Source organism: Trachurus trachurus, assembly GCF_905171665.1.
Source record: "Trachurus trachurus genome assembly, chromosome: 8".
NCBI lineage: Eukaryota > Metazoa > Chordata > Actinopteri > Carangiformes > Carangidae > Trachurus > Trachurus trachurus.
In genome coordinates this window covers 28,583,472-28,604,797 of record NC_139905.1, presented here as the reverse complement: position 1 = coordinate 28,604,797, position 21,326 = coordinate 28,583,472, and the positions used below count along the sequence as shown (strand labels likewise).

At 42.8% G+C, this 21,326-nt stretch overlaps 1 protein-coding gene across 2 annotated transcripts in view; it reads left to right on the top strand.

The window, feature by feature from the left end:
* rbfox1 (RNA binding fox-1 homolog 1) overlaps nucleotides 1–21,326 on the top strand; it is a 92,087-nt gene that overhangs the window by 9,720 nt on the left and 61,041 nt on the right. Inside the window, exons 3-5 of one of the 2 annotated variants that reach the window (XM_083978104.1) lie at nucleotides 14,092–14,238; nucleotides 14,356–14,409; nucleotides 19,393–19,485. In XM_083978104.1, coding sequence (XP_083834230.1) covers nucleotides 14,092–14,238; nucleotides 14,356–14,409; nucleotides 19,393–19,485 — 294 coding nt within the window. The remainder of the gene's footprint in view (nucleotides 1–14,091; nucleotides 14,239–14,355; nucleotides 14,410–19,392; nucleotides 19,486–21,326) is intronic. The other variant, XM_083978105.1, reaches the window with a different exon arrangement.

The window sequence follows — 21,326 nt, the reverse complement described above, 5'->3', positions numbered from 1 at the left end:
TTAAGTTAATCTGTAGGTACACAATTTCCAAATTAATTAAGACATAATTGTGAAATAGGGTAGTGCAGTGTGAGCGTGTAGGCAGAACATGTTGTATGATTGATTTCCCTTTTAGCAGGCTTTTAACTATGGATGCTAATTGGTAATAAGATTATTTCTATAAAGCGTTAACTTCACTCTCAGACAGTCATCCCATTCTTTAGCCATGTTGACAAAGGAGACAGTCCACTAAAGATCATGTATGATGTGAGTTTCCTTGCCCCCTCAGATCAGCAGCAGGCCAGAAGAGAACCTGATCACAGGTTATTATTCTTTCACCCCACAATCACTGCAAGAAATACTGGATTACTTTTTCACAACCAACAGATCTTGGTCAATCTGACAAACCCCCCCCCCAAAAAAACCTCTATAAACTAGTCTCTATCTCTGTCTGCAGCAAACTCAGAAGAGATCTGTCAACACAGATCAAATCAAATTCAAACTCTATTGTTGTATTGTATATGCCTCATCACATGAACAAGCTGTCACTGCCACGCTGACTTAAAGGGATACGCCAACATTTTGTTTCGTGTCTTGCCTCACTCCGGAGTCCATGTAACAAGTAACAAGGGGGATACGGGCAGACCTGGTGCAACGCTAATTAGCTTAGCTCAAACGCTGGAAGTGTATAGGTAGTGTTAGCCTGCCTCCACCTAAAGTCATCAGAGAAACTCTTCAGCAACTCTAAACGGAAACTGGCGGACCGATCTTCGTCTCAGAGCTGACAAAACTCTCCGGTAAGGCATCTTGAGCGGTCAAATGCCGGTAACGGGACGAGATCGGTCAAAACGGAGGGTTCAAGCAAAGACGGTTTATTTTGGTTCAAGCTAGCTACATCGAGGGTAGGTTAGCTTCCTATTTCAAAGTAAAAGCGCACATTTTATTGTCATGGTTTTCTGTATGTAAAGGGCAACGGGTGTTTTATTTTGTGAAAGTAACCGGAAGTGCGTTGGTCACAACGGCTAGCTTGAGTAGCGCCGAATTAGTCCGAACTAAATTGTTAACAGCTGGTATTTAGACAAATTAACAACACACTGCTGATCTAAACGGCTACTTTCTCACCTAAAAATCTTTGAAATGTCGATAAAGTGATATATTTACAGAGTTTAGAGCTATAATGAAATCAGCTTCTGACTGCTGATTCGGGCTCGGAGGCAGCATTTGAGCTAAGCTAATTAGGTATCTCCCTTAGCTACTGCATGCACAGTCGAAAGGATGGTGTCTATCTGCTTGTCATGGACTCGGGAGTGAGGCAAGGTACGAAAACATTTTTGGCGTATCCCTTTAAGAGACAGGAAGCGTTATACCATTTCTTACCAGTGGCAATGCTTCTGCTTCACTGACCCAGCACTGGGAGCTTGCCTTTGTCCAAGTGTCAGATGAGCAGTGGCACCACAACATCACCTCCCCTACCTCATTTGATGGAGACTCACTCATTGATTCTCTGACTGTACTCAATGATGATGTGCTCTCTTTATTTATTTTTTACTACTTTAAGTTTGCAAGACAATATGTGGGCATACTGTGGATCTTTGAATATCAAAAGAGTTTTGCATTGTGTTTGAGCGCCTGCCAAACTTTTATGTTTCAGTATTACATCACCTGGTGGAGTTGAAGTCAAACACCTTCAAGTTGTTCAAATAGCAGCGTTTCTGTCCCCATCCCCTCTCATCTGATCAGCAGTAAGATGACAGGACGGTCGGGGGACACTGAGCAGAGGTTTTAGTAAGAAAACCTGAAAGTATAAAACAGATGGGGCCATAATTACGACGTGGGATTGTTTTATGTCTCAGTGCTGGAGTATCACATTTCTAGTCATTCTTAGAAAACTGGGTGCTGAGAGTGAAAACCCACAAGTTATTCTACCAGAGGAGAGAGTGAGACATCACAAGCACGTTGGAAGCAAGAAGAAGGCATACTTGCACATCTGGAAGTCTCATCAGGCCTGTCTGGTCCACTCCTTCCCCCACATCATCAAACCTTCCTCTCACTACTTTATTCTATCTTTTTGCCCTTGTTTTTCTTTTTTTCCCCTTTTTTCCAGCTATGTGCTCTCTGCTTCTGGGTCTGTTTCTCACTCTGTAGCAAGCTTCAGTCCCAAAATACCATGAGGGTAATGATGATAGAAGATTCAAAAGGATTAATTCTTATTAGGAAGTTGTAGGTTCTCCTCTGCACTCAAACCTGTAGAAACTTTCCTCTGAGACTCTGCTCCATTAGCTTTGACATCCCATCATCTCTGCAGATTAGTTCTAGTTGTCAATCTCCTGTTTTTCCACATCCCAAAAGTGCTCTACTGCAGTGATTGTCAAAGTGAGGTCCAGGGACCCCCGAAGGGTCCTTGACAGGGATTAAGTGGGTCCCCATTTTTATTTTTATTTTTTATAATTTTTATATTTTTAACTGAATTAAAGATTAAAGGGACATTGTGTAACTTCTCCTGTTATCTATTCATGAAAATCGATTATTTTGTTCAAAAGTATTTTTTTCATTAATCAGTAATCACCCCCATCAACAAACTGAAGTGTTCCTTTCAGCTCTGAATTAGCCGTTCATATCATTCATATCTACATGGAGCGGGTAAGCTCGGTGCTGGCTGCCATGTCGTGTCTCCATGTTTTTACGTTCAGTGGCAGCGTGACGGTAGGAAACCACGGAAACTCAGCGGAGACACCGGAGCTGTCGGCTCAGGTCGAGGTGGCGTCTGTGAAAAGTCACCGCGGTAACGCAGTGAGGAGGAATGGAGCGTTACACTGATGCTGCATTCACCTGCAGTCGGGCAGACGGCCGTCGGTAACAAACCAGATGTCATTTTAGTCACAGAAGTGGAGAGAAAGCCGGTAAAACGTGGGTCAGGTAAACAATACGACATCGCCATGACAACATATAGTCACATGTATTGTTTTGCCTCGTGCTGACGGACCACTTGTTTACATAGAGGCTTGTTTATACCGTTACGTGCAGCGGCTGTCGTCCGTCTGCCGTCTGCCCAATTTCATGTGAATGCAGCATGAAAAATACGATTGAGTTGCTTGTGATATACAACCGCAATGCTAGATGGGAGGAATTCCTACACAATGTACCTGTAAAGATTACATTTTTTTCTTGAAATTTCTCTAAAATGTTTCCAAATATAACACCATTGGCCCCAATTTGAACATACATTGACTAAAGAGTGCCATTATTTGGAACAAATATTTTCGTGTTTCTGGTGTTTGTTTAAAATTTTGTTCAATGGGGGAGGTCCGTGGTCTAATTTGTGTCAGTTTTGGTGTCCTTGATGTAAAAAATCAGAACCACTGCTCTACTGGATGTAGGACTAGAAAGACTGGGGGAACTGATCCCACCAACTGCTGATTAAGCACAAATCTAGATCCATCAGACCAGGTCTTCAGGTGGCCAGTGTTGGTGACAGGAAGTGAAACCTGATGTGGATTGTTGTATCTGATCCTCCTCTTGTTTGGACGTGGTGGTTCCTGAATAGAAGCTTTTCAGTTCAGCCGTGTTGTAGAGTGGTTATCTGAGTGTCTGTAGTCCGGCCCTGTCAGCTCCACCCAGTCTGTGTGTTCTCCTCCGACCTCTCTCATCAACACAGAGCTGCTGCTCACTGGAAGCTGCTGTTGTAAAATCTCTAGAGACTGTCATATGTGAACATCCTGGAAATCAATGGATTGGCTAACACTTTGATTCTACAATTCACTACAAAAGACCTTCAGATACTTAATGTAATATTTAGTTATATACTGTATCACTGAATAAAAAACAGAAATTTCTTTTCTTTTCTCATTTTACTTTCCTTGGGGGCAGACCCAGCCAGTGGGTTGGAAAATGCTTGAATAATATCGAGTTAAAACTAGCTCCATGATCTCAAGCAGGCCCAGCAGTAAAATGCTGCAATGTATCAATTACCAATGTAATTTAAAAAAAATGTCAGAGACCATTTATCTTAACAAATGCACAAAACACTTTAAAAGGCCTAGTTCAACTGATTTTACTGGAGTTATGTAGGACTATTTCTTCCACCACTAACTGTTGCATAATTAAGGCTCCAATAATTTCCAACATTTGCTCCAGGTTGAAAGGTGAGAGAGCAGAGAGCATCAAGGTGGACAGAGGAGGAAACATCAGAGAATCTCAGCTTCATGTTTGAGCCTTAGTCAGACTCAGATGAGTCTGATGAGACCAGAACCAGAGAGCAGCAGATGGATCAGAACAGTCATTGTATAGTCAGCATCTATTATCTGTTCATGTTGTATGACAGCTTGTAACTTACAGTGGATGGATTTTTAGCTTAACTATGCTACATCTTTATACCTTCCGACCCGGTGTCCCAGCTCTCGTCTCTGCGGCACCGCCACACAAAACGCGCCCTGTAACCCGTAATCTCTTGTTTATGACAGATAAGACTACACAAATATACACATGGTAACATCGAATCCATGGATTGACTTCTCACCGGCTTTGTTGAAAACAAATGCACATGGAGGAGAGGAGGGTTAGCAAAACAGAAGAGAAGAGTGTTCAAAGAATAGAATAAACTTATAAGGGTGATATCATGAACGGCTGGGCAACATTGCAGCCTAATCAACTGACAGGATGCATCTTGAGTTATAACCTCAATATGTACTTACCATTTCAACACATGCTAATGTAAATACACTTTTATCATGACTTAAACTTCTACTTTAATTCACTTAAAGGGATAGTTCAACATTTTGGCAAATTGGCCCATTGCCATAATCGCTATAATCATAGCAGTAGGTTCGTTACCTTTATTTGTCGGTGTAAGCTATTTTTAGAACGGCGGAGCGGAGCCGCTAGCTGCTCAGAGCTATGCTACGGAGGCTAATGGGATTTCTTGGTTTCCCTCATCAAACTCATCAAATACACAATCCAACAACTCCAAAACGCTCTGGTGGACAAGTTGTGACCTGCACATTCACCACGCTATGAGATAATAACAGAAGGTTACGAGACAGAGCCGTTTTAGAGGTAAATTCATGCAAAACCGCTGATGCGCGTTGCCTTCAGGGACAGTTTTTCAGAAAACAACTCTGCCTCGTAACGTTCCATTATTATTTCATAGCGTGGTGAATGTGCAGGTCACAACTTGTCCACGACAGCGTTTTGGAGTTGTTGGATTGTGTATTTGATGAGTTTGATGAGGGAAACCCAGAAATCCCATTAGCCTCCGTAGCGTAGCTCTGAGCAGCTAGCGGCTCTGCTCCGCCGTTCTAAAAACAGCTTACACCGTCAATTTAAGGTAACAAACCTACTGCTATGACTATACCGATTATGGCAATGGGCCAATTTGCCAAAATGTTGAACTATCCCTTTAACATTTAGTGGCTGGAGGTGGGGTCTGGGATCACGCTGCCTCGTCCAGCAGTGCTGTGCTGTGCTGTGTGTGGATCCAGGAGGAATGATCTCATCTGGTCGGAGTGTTTATAGAGCGACGTCAGCCTCACTGTGAGCCTCACGCTGGCTGTGGCGAGGGGGTAGAAGGGAGAGAGAAAAGGTTTTCAGAAACCTGAGAGACACATCATATACAGTACATCCAACTGCAACACATTTCCATTCAGACACACAACAGTGGTGTTTTCTGTGTCAACAAAGGTGTCCTGGCGTTGGAGTATAGGTAAAAAGAAAAGGTTCATGCTCCCCAGAGGACCTTTTCCATTGCAGACTCCACATTTCTGCAAACGTTCATGCTTCATTGGGAATGAACTCATCTGATTCTAATGATCCCGTGGCCTCCACTCTGAAACTGCAGTCAGGAACAAACTGTACTGGAAGGAAAAATTTCAGGAAAATCTCAACTCCCTTAAGTCACGCTTCATTTATTGTGGTTTTCCAAAGTTTGGTCTGTTGTTGTCAGGCCCATTTTTATTTATATAGTGCCAAATCACAACATAAGTTGTTTAAAGGCACTTGGTCTAGACAGTCTGTTCATAACATTGATAACAGAGACCCAGCTATTCCCAATACGAGCAAACACTTGGCAGCAGTGGCAGGACAGAATCGTTCTTTAGTGTTACTACATTGACATTCAGTCACACATACTTAGAGCATCGCAGGCCTGTTGAGGTGAATATTATAATTAGAATGACCAGAGATAAATTCTTCCAATCCCTCTAGACATTGTGAATAAGGGGCCAGGAAGTCTGCAGAGCCCAGCAGATGGACCGGTCATAATCTGTCATCCTGGAGAGGGCCACTGATAGCTCATGGTTTCAATCCTCAAAAGAGCTGAAGGTCACTTCAGGAGCAGGTCTTAGTCTGAAGTTGGACTAGATGGAGGCCACATCCCCATCTCCCGGAGTAGCACACACAGCATATGCATCAGTGTAATAAGATGGAAAACTTCTGCCTCTATAGAGATCTCTCACTTAAGATAAGGACAGAAGATAGCATCAGGTAATGTCATGAAGTAGCATGGGATCATGGGAGCTGCTGTCTTCACCACAAAGGTCTCACTGCCATGAGCAAAAGAAGAGAGACAAAGTGAAAGATGTGGGTTTTCGGCTTCAAGACCTCAAAAACGACTTAACAATCACAATGGTCAAGTGATGTACAAAGCTCTCTGATTGGTTAGAAAGCTAACCAGTGAGGTTTTTTTTTTTTTTTACAAACACCAAAGGCCCAGAGTGTCAGAGAGGCTAAAAGGAGAAGCTAAATTAAATTGATATGCTAATAGGAATTGGAAAGGGAACTGGAAAAGGAAACTCAGCCATTTTCCCCCATTTTTACATTGCCTTTTGAAATATTTTTTCTAATTCTATTATTTATTCATTAATCAATAAATGTATTGTCTTATGTAATGTTTCACATTGTTTTTGTGAATCAGATTTTGAAATCATTGATGGATAAATTGTCCTTTTGATAAATAATTTAACAATCCTGCTTTTAAAGGTGTACAGAAATGGCCGTTTGTCCTGTTTGTCGCGACGAGTTGTCACGAGCTGCAACACGAGTTTACCCGAGTAAGGAAAACGAATTTGACTGGTCGTTATCGAGCGGGCGGGATATTCAAAGTTTGGGGCGAGGCCGAGCTCCGTGTGTGTGTGTCTCTCAGACGTTTGATTGACAGATGACAGATCCAATATCAGTGGCTGATGAATCGTGTACAGGCTGACGTATAATCCGTGCGCCTGCATTATCCAATGCGAAAAAAAAAATACACACTTTCATCCCGGATTTACTCAAAAATAGAATTTTGCACAAAGTTTGGCCTACATCGTCACCTTTAAAGGTAGGAATTACTCCCATCTAGCGTTGTGGTTGTATATCACAAGCAACTCAGTCGTATTTTTCATGCTGCATTCACCTGAAATTGGGCAGACAGCAGACGGACAACAGCCGCTGCACGTAACGGCATAAACAAGCCTCTATGTAAACAAGTGGTCCGTCAGCACGAGGCAAAACAATACACGTGACAATATGTTGTCATGGCGATGTCGTATTGTTTACCTGACCCACGTTTTACCGGCTTTCTCTCGACTTCTGTGACTAAAATGACATCTGGTTTGTTACCGACGGCCATCTGCCCGACTGCAGGTGAATGCAGCATCAGTGTAACGCTCCATTCCTCCTCACTGCGTTACCACGGTGACTTTTCACAGACGCCACCTCGACCTGAGCCGACAGCTCCGGTGTCTCCGCTGAGTTTCCGTGGTTTCCTACCGTCACGCTGCCACTGAACGTAAAAACATGGCGACACCACATGGCAGCCAGCACCGAGCTTACCCGCTCCATGTAGATATGAATGATATGAACGGCTCATTCAGAGCTGAAAGGAACACTTCACTTTGTTGATGGGGGGGATTACTGATTAATGAAAAACATACTTTTGAACGAAAGAATCAACTTTCGTGAATAGATAACAGGAGAAGTTACACAATGTCCCTTTAAAGTTGTGGATGCCGCGTTTTCTTCCCTGTTTTTGAACACGTTCTAGGATAAAGACGGACAGAGTTTTTGAAAAAGCTTTTTTCTCTCCAGGTTTCACCTCACTGTCCTCTCTCCGCCTTCGAGAGCATGATGTTGGCAATCATCTCTGTTTGATATCTCCAAATATGTCTGAAGCAGCTCTACGTTGAGCCCGTCCTCACCTCATATCAGTGTCTGGTGCCAATAGGGATGAGATGAGGATGCTTTTGTCTCGCTGTTTGTTTGTTTTATTCCTTCGCCGCTCGTGTAGGCGGATGTCGCCCAACCACTCTGCACAGATGGCGGTCCGTGTTGTGTGTGTGTACACTCCTTTCCATATGTGCTCGTATATACCTAGGCATTGCGTGGAAGACTTGCAGTCTGCTGGCCTTATGCTGCTTCTTCTTTTCAAGCTCACACACCCACATACACACACACACACACACACACACACACACACACACACACATGCAAACTGTATTTTTAGCTGGCCTGGAGCCTGGGACTGTTTGCGAGCAGGAGACAGAGTCAGAGGGAAGAATGGAGAACATTGTCTTTCTGTGGGATCATGATTGTACAGTAGTATGTTACACATTCTACTGCTCACATGAATTATTCAACCAAAGCAGAAACACAGACACATTATGTCAGTCGTGTCACACGCCATGTCTTTGACCTGTCAACACAGTGTCAATGCACTTCTTGTCTTTTTAAGGACACCTTTTTTCACTGCTGTGGGTGTTTCCCCCTCCCTCGCTGCTGTGTGGGGATGTTAACTCATGAACAACCCTGGAGAGAGACACATCAACAGTTTGTGTAACACACGCACACACAACCGTTTACTCACTCACACACACACACACACACACACACACACACACACACACACACACTTGCAGCGTAACAGGAGGCTGTTGAATTCTCTCTTGTGTTTCACAGCCATTGATCTCACTCACACAGAGTGCTAAAGGACAAACACTGCTGATACGGTGCGTGTGTGCTATGTGTGAGTGCATCTGTGTGTGTGTGTGTGTGTGTGTGTGGGGGGGGGGGGGGGGGGGGGGGGTCGGTTCAGGCTTCTCTCTGATTCATGGTTTCTAAGGAGAAAGGCCACCTCTGATATGAGTGCAGGTTTCCAGTGAATGAAGCCCGAGCCAGGGGCGGGTCTTCCATGGTGGCACAAGGGGGCACCTGCCCCCCCCCACCCCTTACAATCTGATTGGCCACCCTGTGTGTCCCGTCAAATGGTCATTGACTTACAGAGCTACAAGCACTAACTTCTGACTGAGGCTCTTAATCAACTCTGTACAGCAAACATCCCAGTGTTCAGTCTAGTAAATAAAGAAAATTGTGGAAGATTGTTATTGTTCTCAATTTTACCATTTGAGTAATGCTTGTTCTGGTTATTCCGTATTGACCAACTGTTACACAAAACGCTGAGAGGTTTATTGTACAGAGTTGAGCTCTAACGACTGGCTAAGAGTATAAGATATTTCTGTTCACTGTGAATTTTTTTTGTGTTGCTTATTCTGCTAGGATTTCTTAGTTACAAGATAGAGTTGATTATTGATTGACTATAAATTCTCCTCTTCCTTACAATGTGGCCAATAAAAGCAAGATGAAGACATACTGTAAACAGTGTGTAACTGTACAATATAAATATTCAAGACAGTGATCAGTGGCAGCCTTCATTTGTGTTACTTTTGGGTGGCCCCCCCAAATTCACTGTTGTTACCCTCTGTGCCCCCCACCAGAAAATACTCTGGACCCGCCCCTGGCCCGAGCTCGACGCTCTGATCGGTCTTCACCTCCACAAATTCACAGAGACACTCGTAAACAACCGCAAGTTGTGCTGTTTACTGAAACGCAGTCAAAAAGAAGGCGATTAAAGTGATGGGCCAACAAGTGGAAAGCACAGAGAGCGCTTCAAAAACTGTGGCTCTGCTCTCTTGTCTGACCCGATATCCCTGCCTCCTCACTTCCATTAAACTCATGACCTAGGAAGACAAACAAAAACCTCTTGGCCCAAAAGCAGTTCATGTGGAGGAATGCTGAGTGAGTTGGTTAGTTCCAAATAAACTGCTTTTTTTCAGACTATTTGATGCACCATAAAAAATTATATACATTGTGCACTTAAAGGGATATTTCAACATTTTTGCAAATTGCAATAATCCCTATCAGTAGGTTCATTACCTTTAATTGTCCGTGCAAGCTGTTTTTAGATCGGCGGGGCAGAGACGTGAGCTTTGCATGGTGCGCTGTACTTTCTCCTTTCCCTCATCAAACTCATCAAATACACAATCCAACAACTCCACAACTCTCTTGTGGACTTGTGTGACCTGCACATTCACCACGCTGTGGAAATGAGATGGAGCTGTTTTCAAGGCAAATACGTAGCCGGAACTACATTCCAGACACGGCTGCTCAGCAGAATGATGCAAGTAGTTCCGCATATTTGCTTCATGTGTCGTAATGTAACATAATTTTACGTTATTATTTCATAGCGTGGTGAATGTGCAAGTCACAACTTGTCCACCAGAGTGTTTTGGAGTTGTTGGATTGTGTATTTAGTTTGATGATGGAAACGTGGAAATACTGTGCGCCTCTGTTGCGTTAGCTCTGCCCCGCCGATCTAAAAAACAGCTTGCACCGACAATTAAAGATGAACCTACTCCTAAAACTATAGGGATTATGGCAATAGGCAAAATTGCCAAAATGTTGAAATATCTCTGTTGTATTATTTTGAGATGGGACTTCTTTTAGGCAGCCCTGACTAGTATACATTCACTGAAAGTATCAGTACATTCACTGAAGATGTTTGCGAGCGACATAGCAAGTTTGTTAAACTTTTCTATACAGACATCAACAAGCGACAGTGACACAAGACTACATTGAATGTGAGCCCTCAGCCCTGAGTGACAAATACATTCAGTGAACGCATCACTGAACATGCACCGTTCCCGAGTGATTCAGTTATTCACAGACCAAACAGCAGCTCCATTGCCAGCCTGCACGCTGCTGCTGATCTCAGGTCAGGAAGTGATTCCGTTCAGTTCATTCACTCAAACAATTCGTTCTTTTGAACGAAACGTTTGCAAATGATACACCACTACTGTGCAGCACTATGAGCTGGTATGGCTAGCAGAGAGTTGTCTCCTGCAGATATTATACTGAGGGGCCATTTGTTCCTCATACACCCAAACTTAAAAAAAACTCAACTATCCCTTTAAGTACAGTTGTTACAAGTGTAAAGTCCTTTACTGTGAACTTCATATATTGATAGTCAAGACTGTTACAGTAATGCTAAAGGAAACACTGGGCACAAACACAAGCTACTCTGTTTTTGAATTCTAAAATTGGTTTTGCTGTGTAGACAAAAACTGAAACTTGACGTGATAATGAACGAATGTGCGAAGGTGGTTATTTCATGTCATGATAAATTACATCTCTAGGGTTATATTCTACTTTAACGTTACTGTACCCTGTCAGTCTGGATGACTGTGTGTACACATGGTCAAACGAGTGTGAGATGTGACACATTCTCACTGCGCAGCCTGTGTTTATAAAGACCAATTTGGGAAATGACACATGCAGCATTTAAGGCTCTGGCTGAGGAACATGCTCTCTTAAACCCTACTTACAACTAAATTAGTGGGTGTTGGCAAGTCCTTTGAACACAGGTAAACACAGGCGACTTATACACTGCAGGGGAAGTTTGACTGAGAAAACACAAACAAGTGCAGGAGACACTTTTCTCTCATTGGAGACAAAAGCCAAATATTTGCAGGTCCTGCTCTTTCAGCCAGTGGAACTAGTTAATGTCATGGTTTATGTCTCACATTCCCTGTTTAGTTCCTGTTTCATTTTGAAGTTCCATGTCTTGTCTGGGCTAAATAAAGCTTTCTGATTTTGATTTTGATAAACACACAAGGAAACGAGACACAGGTGTGGCAGTCACACACGGGTGAGACACAAGAGGGAAAACACAGGAAGGCAAGATAGGAACCTCAAAATAAAACAGGAACTAGACGAGAGACACAAACCATAACAGTTAATGTTTTACAGTCAGTTCTGTAGACACACAATGTGCAAGGAGCGAGGGCGGCTGTCTCTGGTTTTGTTTGCTTGCAGTGTCCTCAGTGTCAGGGCGTTAACATGCTGACCACTGGAAACTCTCCCAGCTGATGCTCCACTGACAGGAGCACAAAGGCTCCACATAGGGGGGGGGGATCTGTCTTCTGTTCCATCAGCACTTTGCTCTGACCACTCCATTTTTAAAAGACTGGTTCCTGCACAGCAGTGTTTGATTCCAAAACAGCCTTGATTTAAAGGGTCATTGTGTAACTTCTCCTGTTATCTATTCACGAGAATCGATTATTTTGTTCAAAAGTCTGTTTTTCATTAACCAGTAATCCCACCCATCAACAAACTGAAGTGTTCCTTTCAGCTCTGAATTAGCCGTTCATATCATTCATATCTCCAGGGAGCGGGTAAGCTCGGTGCTGGCTGCCATGTGGTGTCTCCATGTTTTTACGTTCAGTGGCAGCGTGACGGTAGGAAACCACGGAAACTCAGCGGAGACACCGGCTCAGGTCGAGGTGGCGTCTGTGAAAAGTCACCGCGGTAACGCAGTGAGGAGGAATGGAGCGTTACACTGATGCTGCATTCACCTGCAGTCGGGCAGACGGCCGTCGGTAACAAACCAGATGTCATTTTAGTCACAGAAGTCCAGAGAAAGACGGTAAAACGTGGGTCAGTTAAACAATATGACATCGCCATGACAACATATTGTCACGTGTATTGTTTTGCCTTGTGCTGACGGACCACTTGTTTACATAGAGGCTTGTTTATGCCGTTACGTGCAGCGGCTGTCGTCCGTCTGCCGTCTGCCCAATTTCACGTGAATGCAGCATGAAAAATACGATTGAGTTGCTTGTGATATACAACCACAACGCTAGATGGGAGTAATTCCTACACAATGCACCTTTAATGTTGGACTGAAGAGCAGACCAGCAGTGATGTAACTGCTGATGTTGAGAAAACTGTGACAATGTGACGTTTGAAGTTAACAGGATTTGAAAAAAGCAAGGTGATTTCCACCTCAGGTCTGTCTGAAGCACATTATATGTGGTTTGGTACAAACATTACCAAATCAGTCATTCAGCTGGACTCAATCAATCAATCAACGTTTATTTATATAGTACAAAGGCAAAGTGCAGTATCTGCATTTTTTTCAATTTTTTTTTTTTTTTTACCAATCAAAAGTGTGACATATTCTCTTCAATCTGGTAGAATTTGATATTGGTAGTGCTAAAATTACTAAAATAACAGAGTTATTGGGCTTTTTATTTTGCTGTCCATCCAAAAAAGCACTGTGAAACCAAGGCAAAGTGCAGTATCTGCAAAGAGTACTGTACTTCTAGAATTTACTCTATAATTCCATTGGAGTAAAACCAAGGCAAAGTGCAGTATCTGCCATAAAACGGTCAAAATTGGTCAGAAAGACAAAATACATTTAATTCAGTCCACCTTTATCTAATCAATTATAGACTTGGTAGTTATTCATAATTTGATGCTTAAACCTGACAATGAAAAACAAAAAGCTGTTTTTCTCAGTTCGGCATTTTTACAGCTACTGCACTTTGCCTTTGTAGGGTTTAACATTTACATGTATGTAAATGTAAAAACAAAAGGTGTCAGAGTCACTGGATATTAAAGCCTTTTTTTAATAAATTAGTCTTAAGATTAGACTTGATGAGTGCCAGGTCATTAAATTGTAATTCAGGGGGTAGGGAGTTCCACAATTTAGGGGCAGCTACAGTTTAAAATTGGAAAAGGTACTTCCAACAGGAGCTGTTCTGAGGACCGGATACTCCAGACTGTTATGGACTGATTCAGTGCAATGCCAAGATCTAAAACCAGATTGGAATTTTTCAAAGATGGCATTGTTTTCCAGAAAAGACTCGAGACTGAAGGTCAAGGTCACTGTGACCTCACAAAACACTTGGCTCTAGACTTCACATAGATATTATGGAGCAGATAGCCACCAGAATGTGATTCTATAGGTTTGGTTTTGGGGGGTGATTAAACTTGAGTTTCATTCTCCATCACTGTGTTTCCCAGCAGACAGACGATGCGGCGCAAACGGACAGTCAGCCACAGACACAGACCATACCTGAAAGCACAGACAGCAAGGCCCAGCCCAAGAGACTCCACGTCTCCAACATCCCCTTCAGGTTCAGAGACCCAGACCTCAGGCAAATGTTCGGCGTAAGTGCAACAATACCTAACATGCATATTTATTGAAATAGAAACAGTTGTTTATGAATTTTCTGCTGATTTGCAAAAGATTACCCAGCATTTCTGTTTTTGCTTGTTTCTTCACAGCAATTCGGCAAAATCTTAGATGTGGAGATCATCTTCAATGAGCGAGGTTCCAAGGTACATGGTGTTTCTGTTCTCTTTCTATGTCTTTGTTTTAAATTGCTTCTGCTTCTTTGTGTTTGTTTAACGCCTCACCACTGAATCAGCATAACTGAAAATAGACAAGACAGTTTGCACAGAGTTTGAAGTCATATTTGGAGTTCAAACTTCCTGGTGCAGCATAGTCAGTTCCTGACAGGCCAGTGAAAAAATGAGCCCTGCCCTGCTTATAGAAATAATAAACAGACCACATGCATGAAATATAACTTAAAGGATCATAAGGCAGGATTTGGGCAGGATTTGTGAGAAAATACCCATGCGTTTTACGTTTTTTAAATAATAATGGGTGAGGAAGCGTTCAAAACCAAAAAGAACGAGCCCACCCGCGTATCTCTCCGTTGCTCTGACCGGGGTCTGTGCTGCAAAATGCGCTGCAATTCAGGGGGTGAATTTCGCGCACTGGCCGGCGGACCTGACGTCAGCGCGGCCACGACTGCCTTCGAATGGATCAATGGAACGGAGACATGAAGAGGGCAACCGCGGCAGAGCAAGTAATAGAGTGGCGACACTCCCTGTTATATCAATCGCTCTGAACCACGGTGGATCCAAATGACTGTTACTGCCAGGCAGCAAACGACCCAGCACAACTGAAAGCCCTGTTAACCCCCCCCACTCTCTCTCCCCCTCCCTTCACACACGCACACAGCAGCAGCAGGTCACTAACTTACACACCCTCTCCCTCATCACACTACTGTCTTATTATTAGCCGTTAGCCGCAGCTAGCGGTTAAAAGCCGACGTTATAACTTTAATAACGTTATCAGAGGCAGGTGGACATACGTCCCCTTTTGCCCGGACACGTCCACTTTTCCCGTCCTGGCCGGCGTGTCCGCGACGCGTCCGTTTTTTTTATTTTTATGAAATCATGAATATGTCCGGTGTTTATTGGTTTGCATGGGATCGCGGACCCTGACAGATGCGGTCCGACACCCGGACCCGGCGCGTTAATTCTCAGTACCGGCCTGTAGGAACAGACAAGCAGCCCCCTGCTGCAGCACAGTGAAGGTGTGTGTGTGTGTGTGTGTGTCTCTGTCTGTCTGTCTGTCTGTCTGTCTGTGAGAGAGAGAACCTACAGTAAAATACCCCCCACCCTCCCCAGATAGGAAAGACTGTAAAGAGTAAAGTAAACAGTGAAAAGTCTGTGCGCGCTCCCGTGCCGGTGGCTTCGCTGGTTGCTGTAGTTACGCGCAGCGGCCGTCGCGTCACTGGCCGTTCTCATTAATCCTGCCCTATGATCCTTTAAATTTTCTCAGCCAAAAGCATGCAGTCCCCTCAGAAAGTATTGGAACAGTTAGGCCAATTCCTTTTTTTTTTTCTGTACACTGAAAACATTTGGATTTGACACCAAAAGCTGAATATGAGCCAAAGGATCAGTATTCCAGTTTCAATTCCCAGGTATTTACATCAAGACATGTTAAACAACTTTCGCCCAATGAATCCTTTCTTTCTCCACACTTTAGTCTTTCCATCACTTTTTCAAGTTCACCTCTGTCTTATCAGTTCATTTAAATTTATCCCAGAACATCGTAGCCCTGATTCCGTACTTTTTTTTTTTTGAACGTATCTTTATATCTATATCTATTGAAACATTCACATGTCACATATTACAGTTTTTTTTTTCCCATTTGTGGCCCATTTTTTCCCATTTATGGCCCATTTTTTCCATTTATGGCCCCCATATATATGGCTGCCAATCTGGCCTTCTTATTCTCATGGAGGTAATGTCATGGCTCGGGCTCGCATGACTTGAGTTGTCTAACATATCTTAATGTAAATACCTGGAAATAAAAGCTGAAATACTGATTTCTTGTCTCATAATTATCTTTTGATGTCAAACCCAGATGTTTTTAGTGTAATGCAAAAACAAAGGGCATGGCCAGACAGAGCAGAACAAGTGGACATCAGTCTTCTCGGCTACATGCAGATTTGAACTGATGACTTTCATAAGTCCATGACAAAACAAGTAAAGACGAGACTGCTACTGAGGAAGCCTTGTATTTGAACACAACACACTGTGCTGCAGCACAACAGACTCTGCAGCCAATGATACAGTCAGTGATAGATCACCTTATTGAGGGACAATGAGATTTTGATATTGATTAAAATGTTGTAGATTGATGTTCAAAGTTAATCAAGTAAATAAATAAAGTTTCCACATTAAGAAGCTAGAGAGTCATAGCTGATCAATAGCAGTTTATTGAAATGTCCTCCATAGAAGCACACTTTCACTCTGGCAACAACACTGTTGTTTATCAGAGATGAAGTCGCTTTTAAAGTCCTTAGGCTCCTGTGAGATTATTAGAATAAGACTATCTGCTGTTTATAGGTTCTTGTATTTGGCTAATATGATGTGCGTCATATTTTAGCTTAGTGTCTTTCTTTTTTATTGCTGATACCATGTCATAAAGAAGTTCATTTCCACTTCACTCTTATGGTGAATTTAATTTCCTCTATAATGACTCCATCAGAGAAATCTATTTGCTGTAGCACCTTTCAGTGTGGGAACATCACAGTGGATGATTTATGTCTAACTACATTGCTTGCAATTGCTATAAACCCCTGCCACAAAAGCAGACATTTACTATTGAGCCATGTTATTAACCCTTGAGGCCTGACTGTAATGCGACAGTGTAATGAATGGAAGGAAACAGTGATGATAATGATAAACGGCTCTGAATATGTCTTACAGACAAACATGTAATTTGTACAGTATTCACAATCAAAAATATACGCACACAATATGTTCTTGCTCATGTAACATTCAATTTAACTTTCAATTTAATTAATTGATGTTCAATTAGTCCATCCCCCATAAAGCAACTGTCCAATCATTGCTAAGCAACAGTAACTAGGGGTAGAAGGCCAGCTTTATTTTCCTTAGCATAACCAGAAAGCAAACTTATAATGAATTAAATGTGACATACAGTATGTCTGCTCTAACATGTGTAGCTAAGAACCTCAGCACCTACAGAAGGAACCTATAGCATTACCTCCAGTCCCACAGAGCACATGAGGAGCTCTTTGATGGGGCTACAGATCATTCAAAAATAGAGAATCCAGTTGCATTGCAGCTGGTCATGGTGCAGATATTAGGTCTGCCATTACTGACTTTCTTTTAATTAACCCAGTTCATCTAGACAAATAGTTTTACTTAAAAAAGAAAAAAAAAAAGTCTAAATGGCGCTCTGGCTGTTTTTTTTTGAACAACCAACGTGGTTTCAGTGACATTTGCTCACTCACCATTGTCGTACTTCATTCAATGTAAAAGAAAATCTTATAGAATTACACTTTAAGGGTGTTTTTCACACAGGCAGTGTTTTAGGTCGACCCAGTTGAACTTTGGGCCCAAACACAGCAGATGCGCACCAAAACTGCTGCACAGTAGGGATGGGAAATCGGCTCTCGCCGATAGACGATCCAATCCTCTGAGAGGGCGGGCGCCAAGACATCAGCTTAAAAAAAGAAAAAAAACTCTTTCTCCGTTATTGTTGTTCACACAGAAACAAGCGTACACTCATGACAGTCCAACCCCTCGCCACAGTCTCCTTGCAAACCTGTGGGAAACACTGCTTATTTTTTTGAAGTGACAACTATGTTGGCAGCTGTTAGCATTCGCTTATTTATTTAGTCTATGTAAGACAGAAGTGTCTGTGGCTGGAGACGTGAAAAGAGAGCTCGCCTCTGCGGCTCGCATCTCCGAAAAAAGTGAGAAGGAAAAAAAGGCCACAGGTTTGAGCTAAAAAGGCTTCCGTAGTTAGCCGGGCAGCTGAGCTTCATTTTCAAAATGAAAGTTCATGACGTACCACGTGACTTTTTCTGGCACGTTCTGCCAGCGGTGCGGCGTTCGGACCAGAGTGAAAACAACCATGACGCAAACCGAACTACTGTATAATTTCATGACTTCGGGTGCACAGCCGTGGTCTGCAGCAGTTTGTGTGAAAACAGCCTAATGATTGGATATTGGTTGTTATAGGATAATGAAGCTGGAAATGTTATCTGTTATGTTAAAGGGATACGCCAACATTTTTTTTTTGTGTCTTGCCTCACTCCAGAGTCCATGACAAGCAGATAGACACCATCCTTTCGACTGTGCGTGCAGTAACAAGGGAGATAGAGCCCATATCACCCGTAATTAGCTTAGCTCAAACGCTGGAAGTGTATAGGTAGTGTTAGCCTGCCTCCTACCCGAGCCGAAATCAGCAGTCAGAAGCTGATTTCATTTTAGCTCTAAACTCTGTAAATATATCACTTTATCGACATTTCAAAAAATTTTAGGCGAGAAAGTAGCCGTTTAGATCAGCAGTGTGTCGTTAATTTGTCTAATTACCAGCTGTTTACAATTTTGTTCAGACAAATCCGGGGCTACTCAAGCTAGCTGTTGTGGCCAACACACTTCCGGTTACTTTCACAAAATAAAACACCCGTTGCCCTTTACATACAGAAAACCATGACGATAGAATTTGTGCTTTTACTTTGAAATAGGAAGCTAACCTACCCTCGATGTAGCTAGCTTGAACCAAAATAAACCGTCTTTGCTTAAACCCTCCGTTTTGACCGATCTCGTCCCGTTACCGGCATTTGACCGCTCAAGATGCCTTACCGGAGAGTTTTGTCAGCTCTGAGACGAAGATCGGCCCGCCGGTTTCCGTTTAGAGTTACTGAAGAGTTTCTCTGATGACTTTAGGTGGAGGCAGGCTAACACTACCTATGCACTTCCAGCGTTTGAGCTAAGCTAATTACGGGCGGTACGGGCTCTCCCTTGTTACTGCACGCACAGTTGAAAGGATGGTGTCTATCTGCTTGTCATGGACTCGGGAGTGAAGCAAGACACAAAAAAAATGTTGGCGTATCCCTTAAGTAGTTGAAAGTTCATTGTAATCCTGAATATGATAATGCTAAATAATATGCCTGTTGTTGTTTCCTCTGTCCCTCCTGCATGCAGGGTTTTGGGTTCGTAACGTTCGAGCACAGCGTGGACGCCGACCGGGCCCGAGAGAAACTCCACGGCACCGTGGTAGAAGGTCGTAAAATAGAGGTGCATGTTCTCAAATATTTCTCTGGACCTCCGCCTACCCCCTGTCCTCCTCTTACCTCTTTATGTGTGTACATGTGTTTGTATATTTGTGTGTCTGTTGGTGCGCGTGAGCGTGAGCGTTTGACAGTGTCTATGGCTTCATCTCACCATGCCATCTTCCTCATAACATCAAACTGAGTCTCCTCATTTCCCTTTCCTTGTGCGGTCTCATTAACCCAAACACAAATAAATATCAACATGTAACTAAGTCAACATTATTGTATGTGAGAGACTTTGCTTGTTTTATTTTTTGTTCGTTTACTATTTTTGTTCCTTTTTTCCTATTTTACTTGCTTTCGTACTGTCAAGAAAAAAAGGGCCTTACCAAAGGTTTAAAAGTGAAACTCCACAATAGTCAGTCAGTATTTGTGTTTATAGAGGTGCAACAAAAAAATAAAAAATAAAATGCTGGATTTTGGTCATGAATGTTCAAAAGCAAAGATATTCCTATTTATGTAGGGAGCTTTTTCCCCAAGAAATATCTGAAATATTGAATATCCATGGACAGAGGAAGTACTTAGAAATTTGAAGACATCTGGAGAGTGAAATGCAAGGTTCACAACTGACCTGATTCAGTAGCATGACATTACTTAAGTGCTATTTCACTTGCTTGTGCTCACTCAGTGGAGTAGGCACAAGACACCACTGGCCTTGAAGCATAACTCTGTCCATTTTTGATCTGAGTGTCAGCAAAGAGTTGTTAATACCTTAAATTATGACTGGTGTAGATAACTTTCCATCAAATATACCCTCCCACTAATGGATCATGGAGTCTGGGCCATCTGACAGTTACTATGTTGACCACACGCCTGAGTTTCTGATGGTTGGGCGGAATTGGCACTGAGCAATAAGGACAGGCTGGGGCTTTAAAGAGCTATTAATCCTTCAGTGCCTTCATGTGCGACTTAAGGTTTTGCATCACAATTACAAACTTCCCTTAGCGACCGGGCCATGTGCACACCTGTTGTAACTGCAGATATCAAATCATTCATTTTTATGACTTTGTCCTGACAGAAATAGTATCAAAGTCTGTTCTGTGCACCCACCCACCATCCATCCATCCTTCCATCCAACCATCCACCCACCCACCAATCCATCCATCCATCCATCCACCCATCCACCCATCCATCCATCCATCCATCTACTTTCACTGCAGCAACAGGGTAATCAAGGTAGCCTCCAGCTGCTCCTCCACAGACAATGGGATATATCATCTCTCCATTTTGCCCTGTATGTTCTTGGGGGTCTTCCAGTTAGACGTCCTCAGAGTACCTACTCAGGAAGGAAGGCCAGAAGCGTTTCAAAGCATCTTAACTATCTAATTTTAAGGCAGAGGGCTAGTGGTTGTACTCACCTCCTGACCAGTACCCTCACCTCACGTCTAAGGTTTAGCCTTGAGCTCATAACCATGAGGGTTGAGGTGTGGGTTGGTAAATGAACAGGTCTTATCAGAACAGTCTGATAAGTTGTCTTAATTTGTATCGCTCCTTCCGTTGATTTTATGCTCTGTCTTAGATGATGAGCCTTTAAGACATTCAAATATCTGCCATGTTTATTAGGCAAACAAGTAGCAGTTAAGTAAGATTCTACCACATGGTGTTGCACTGTGTGGTGTATATCTTGCCACAGCAACTTCAAGCAGAATCAGTAATCCAATCAGCATTCCCTGCTAAATATATCAGACTCCCCACAGCCCCAACTGTAGACCTGGAGTTCCGTCCTTGCAGAAGATTGTCCCTTTATGCAGGTAATCTACCATCTAACCTCGGCAGCTCTTACATGCTATCAGAGCTCATCTTTAA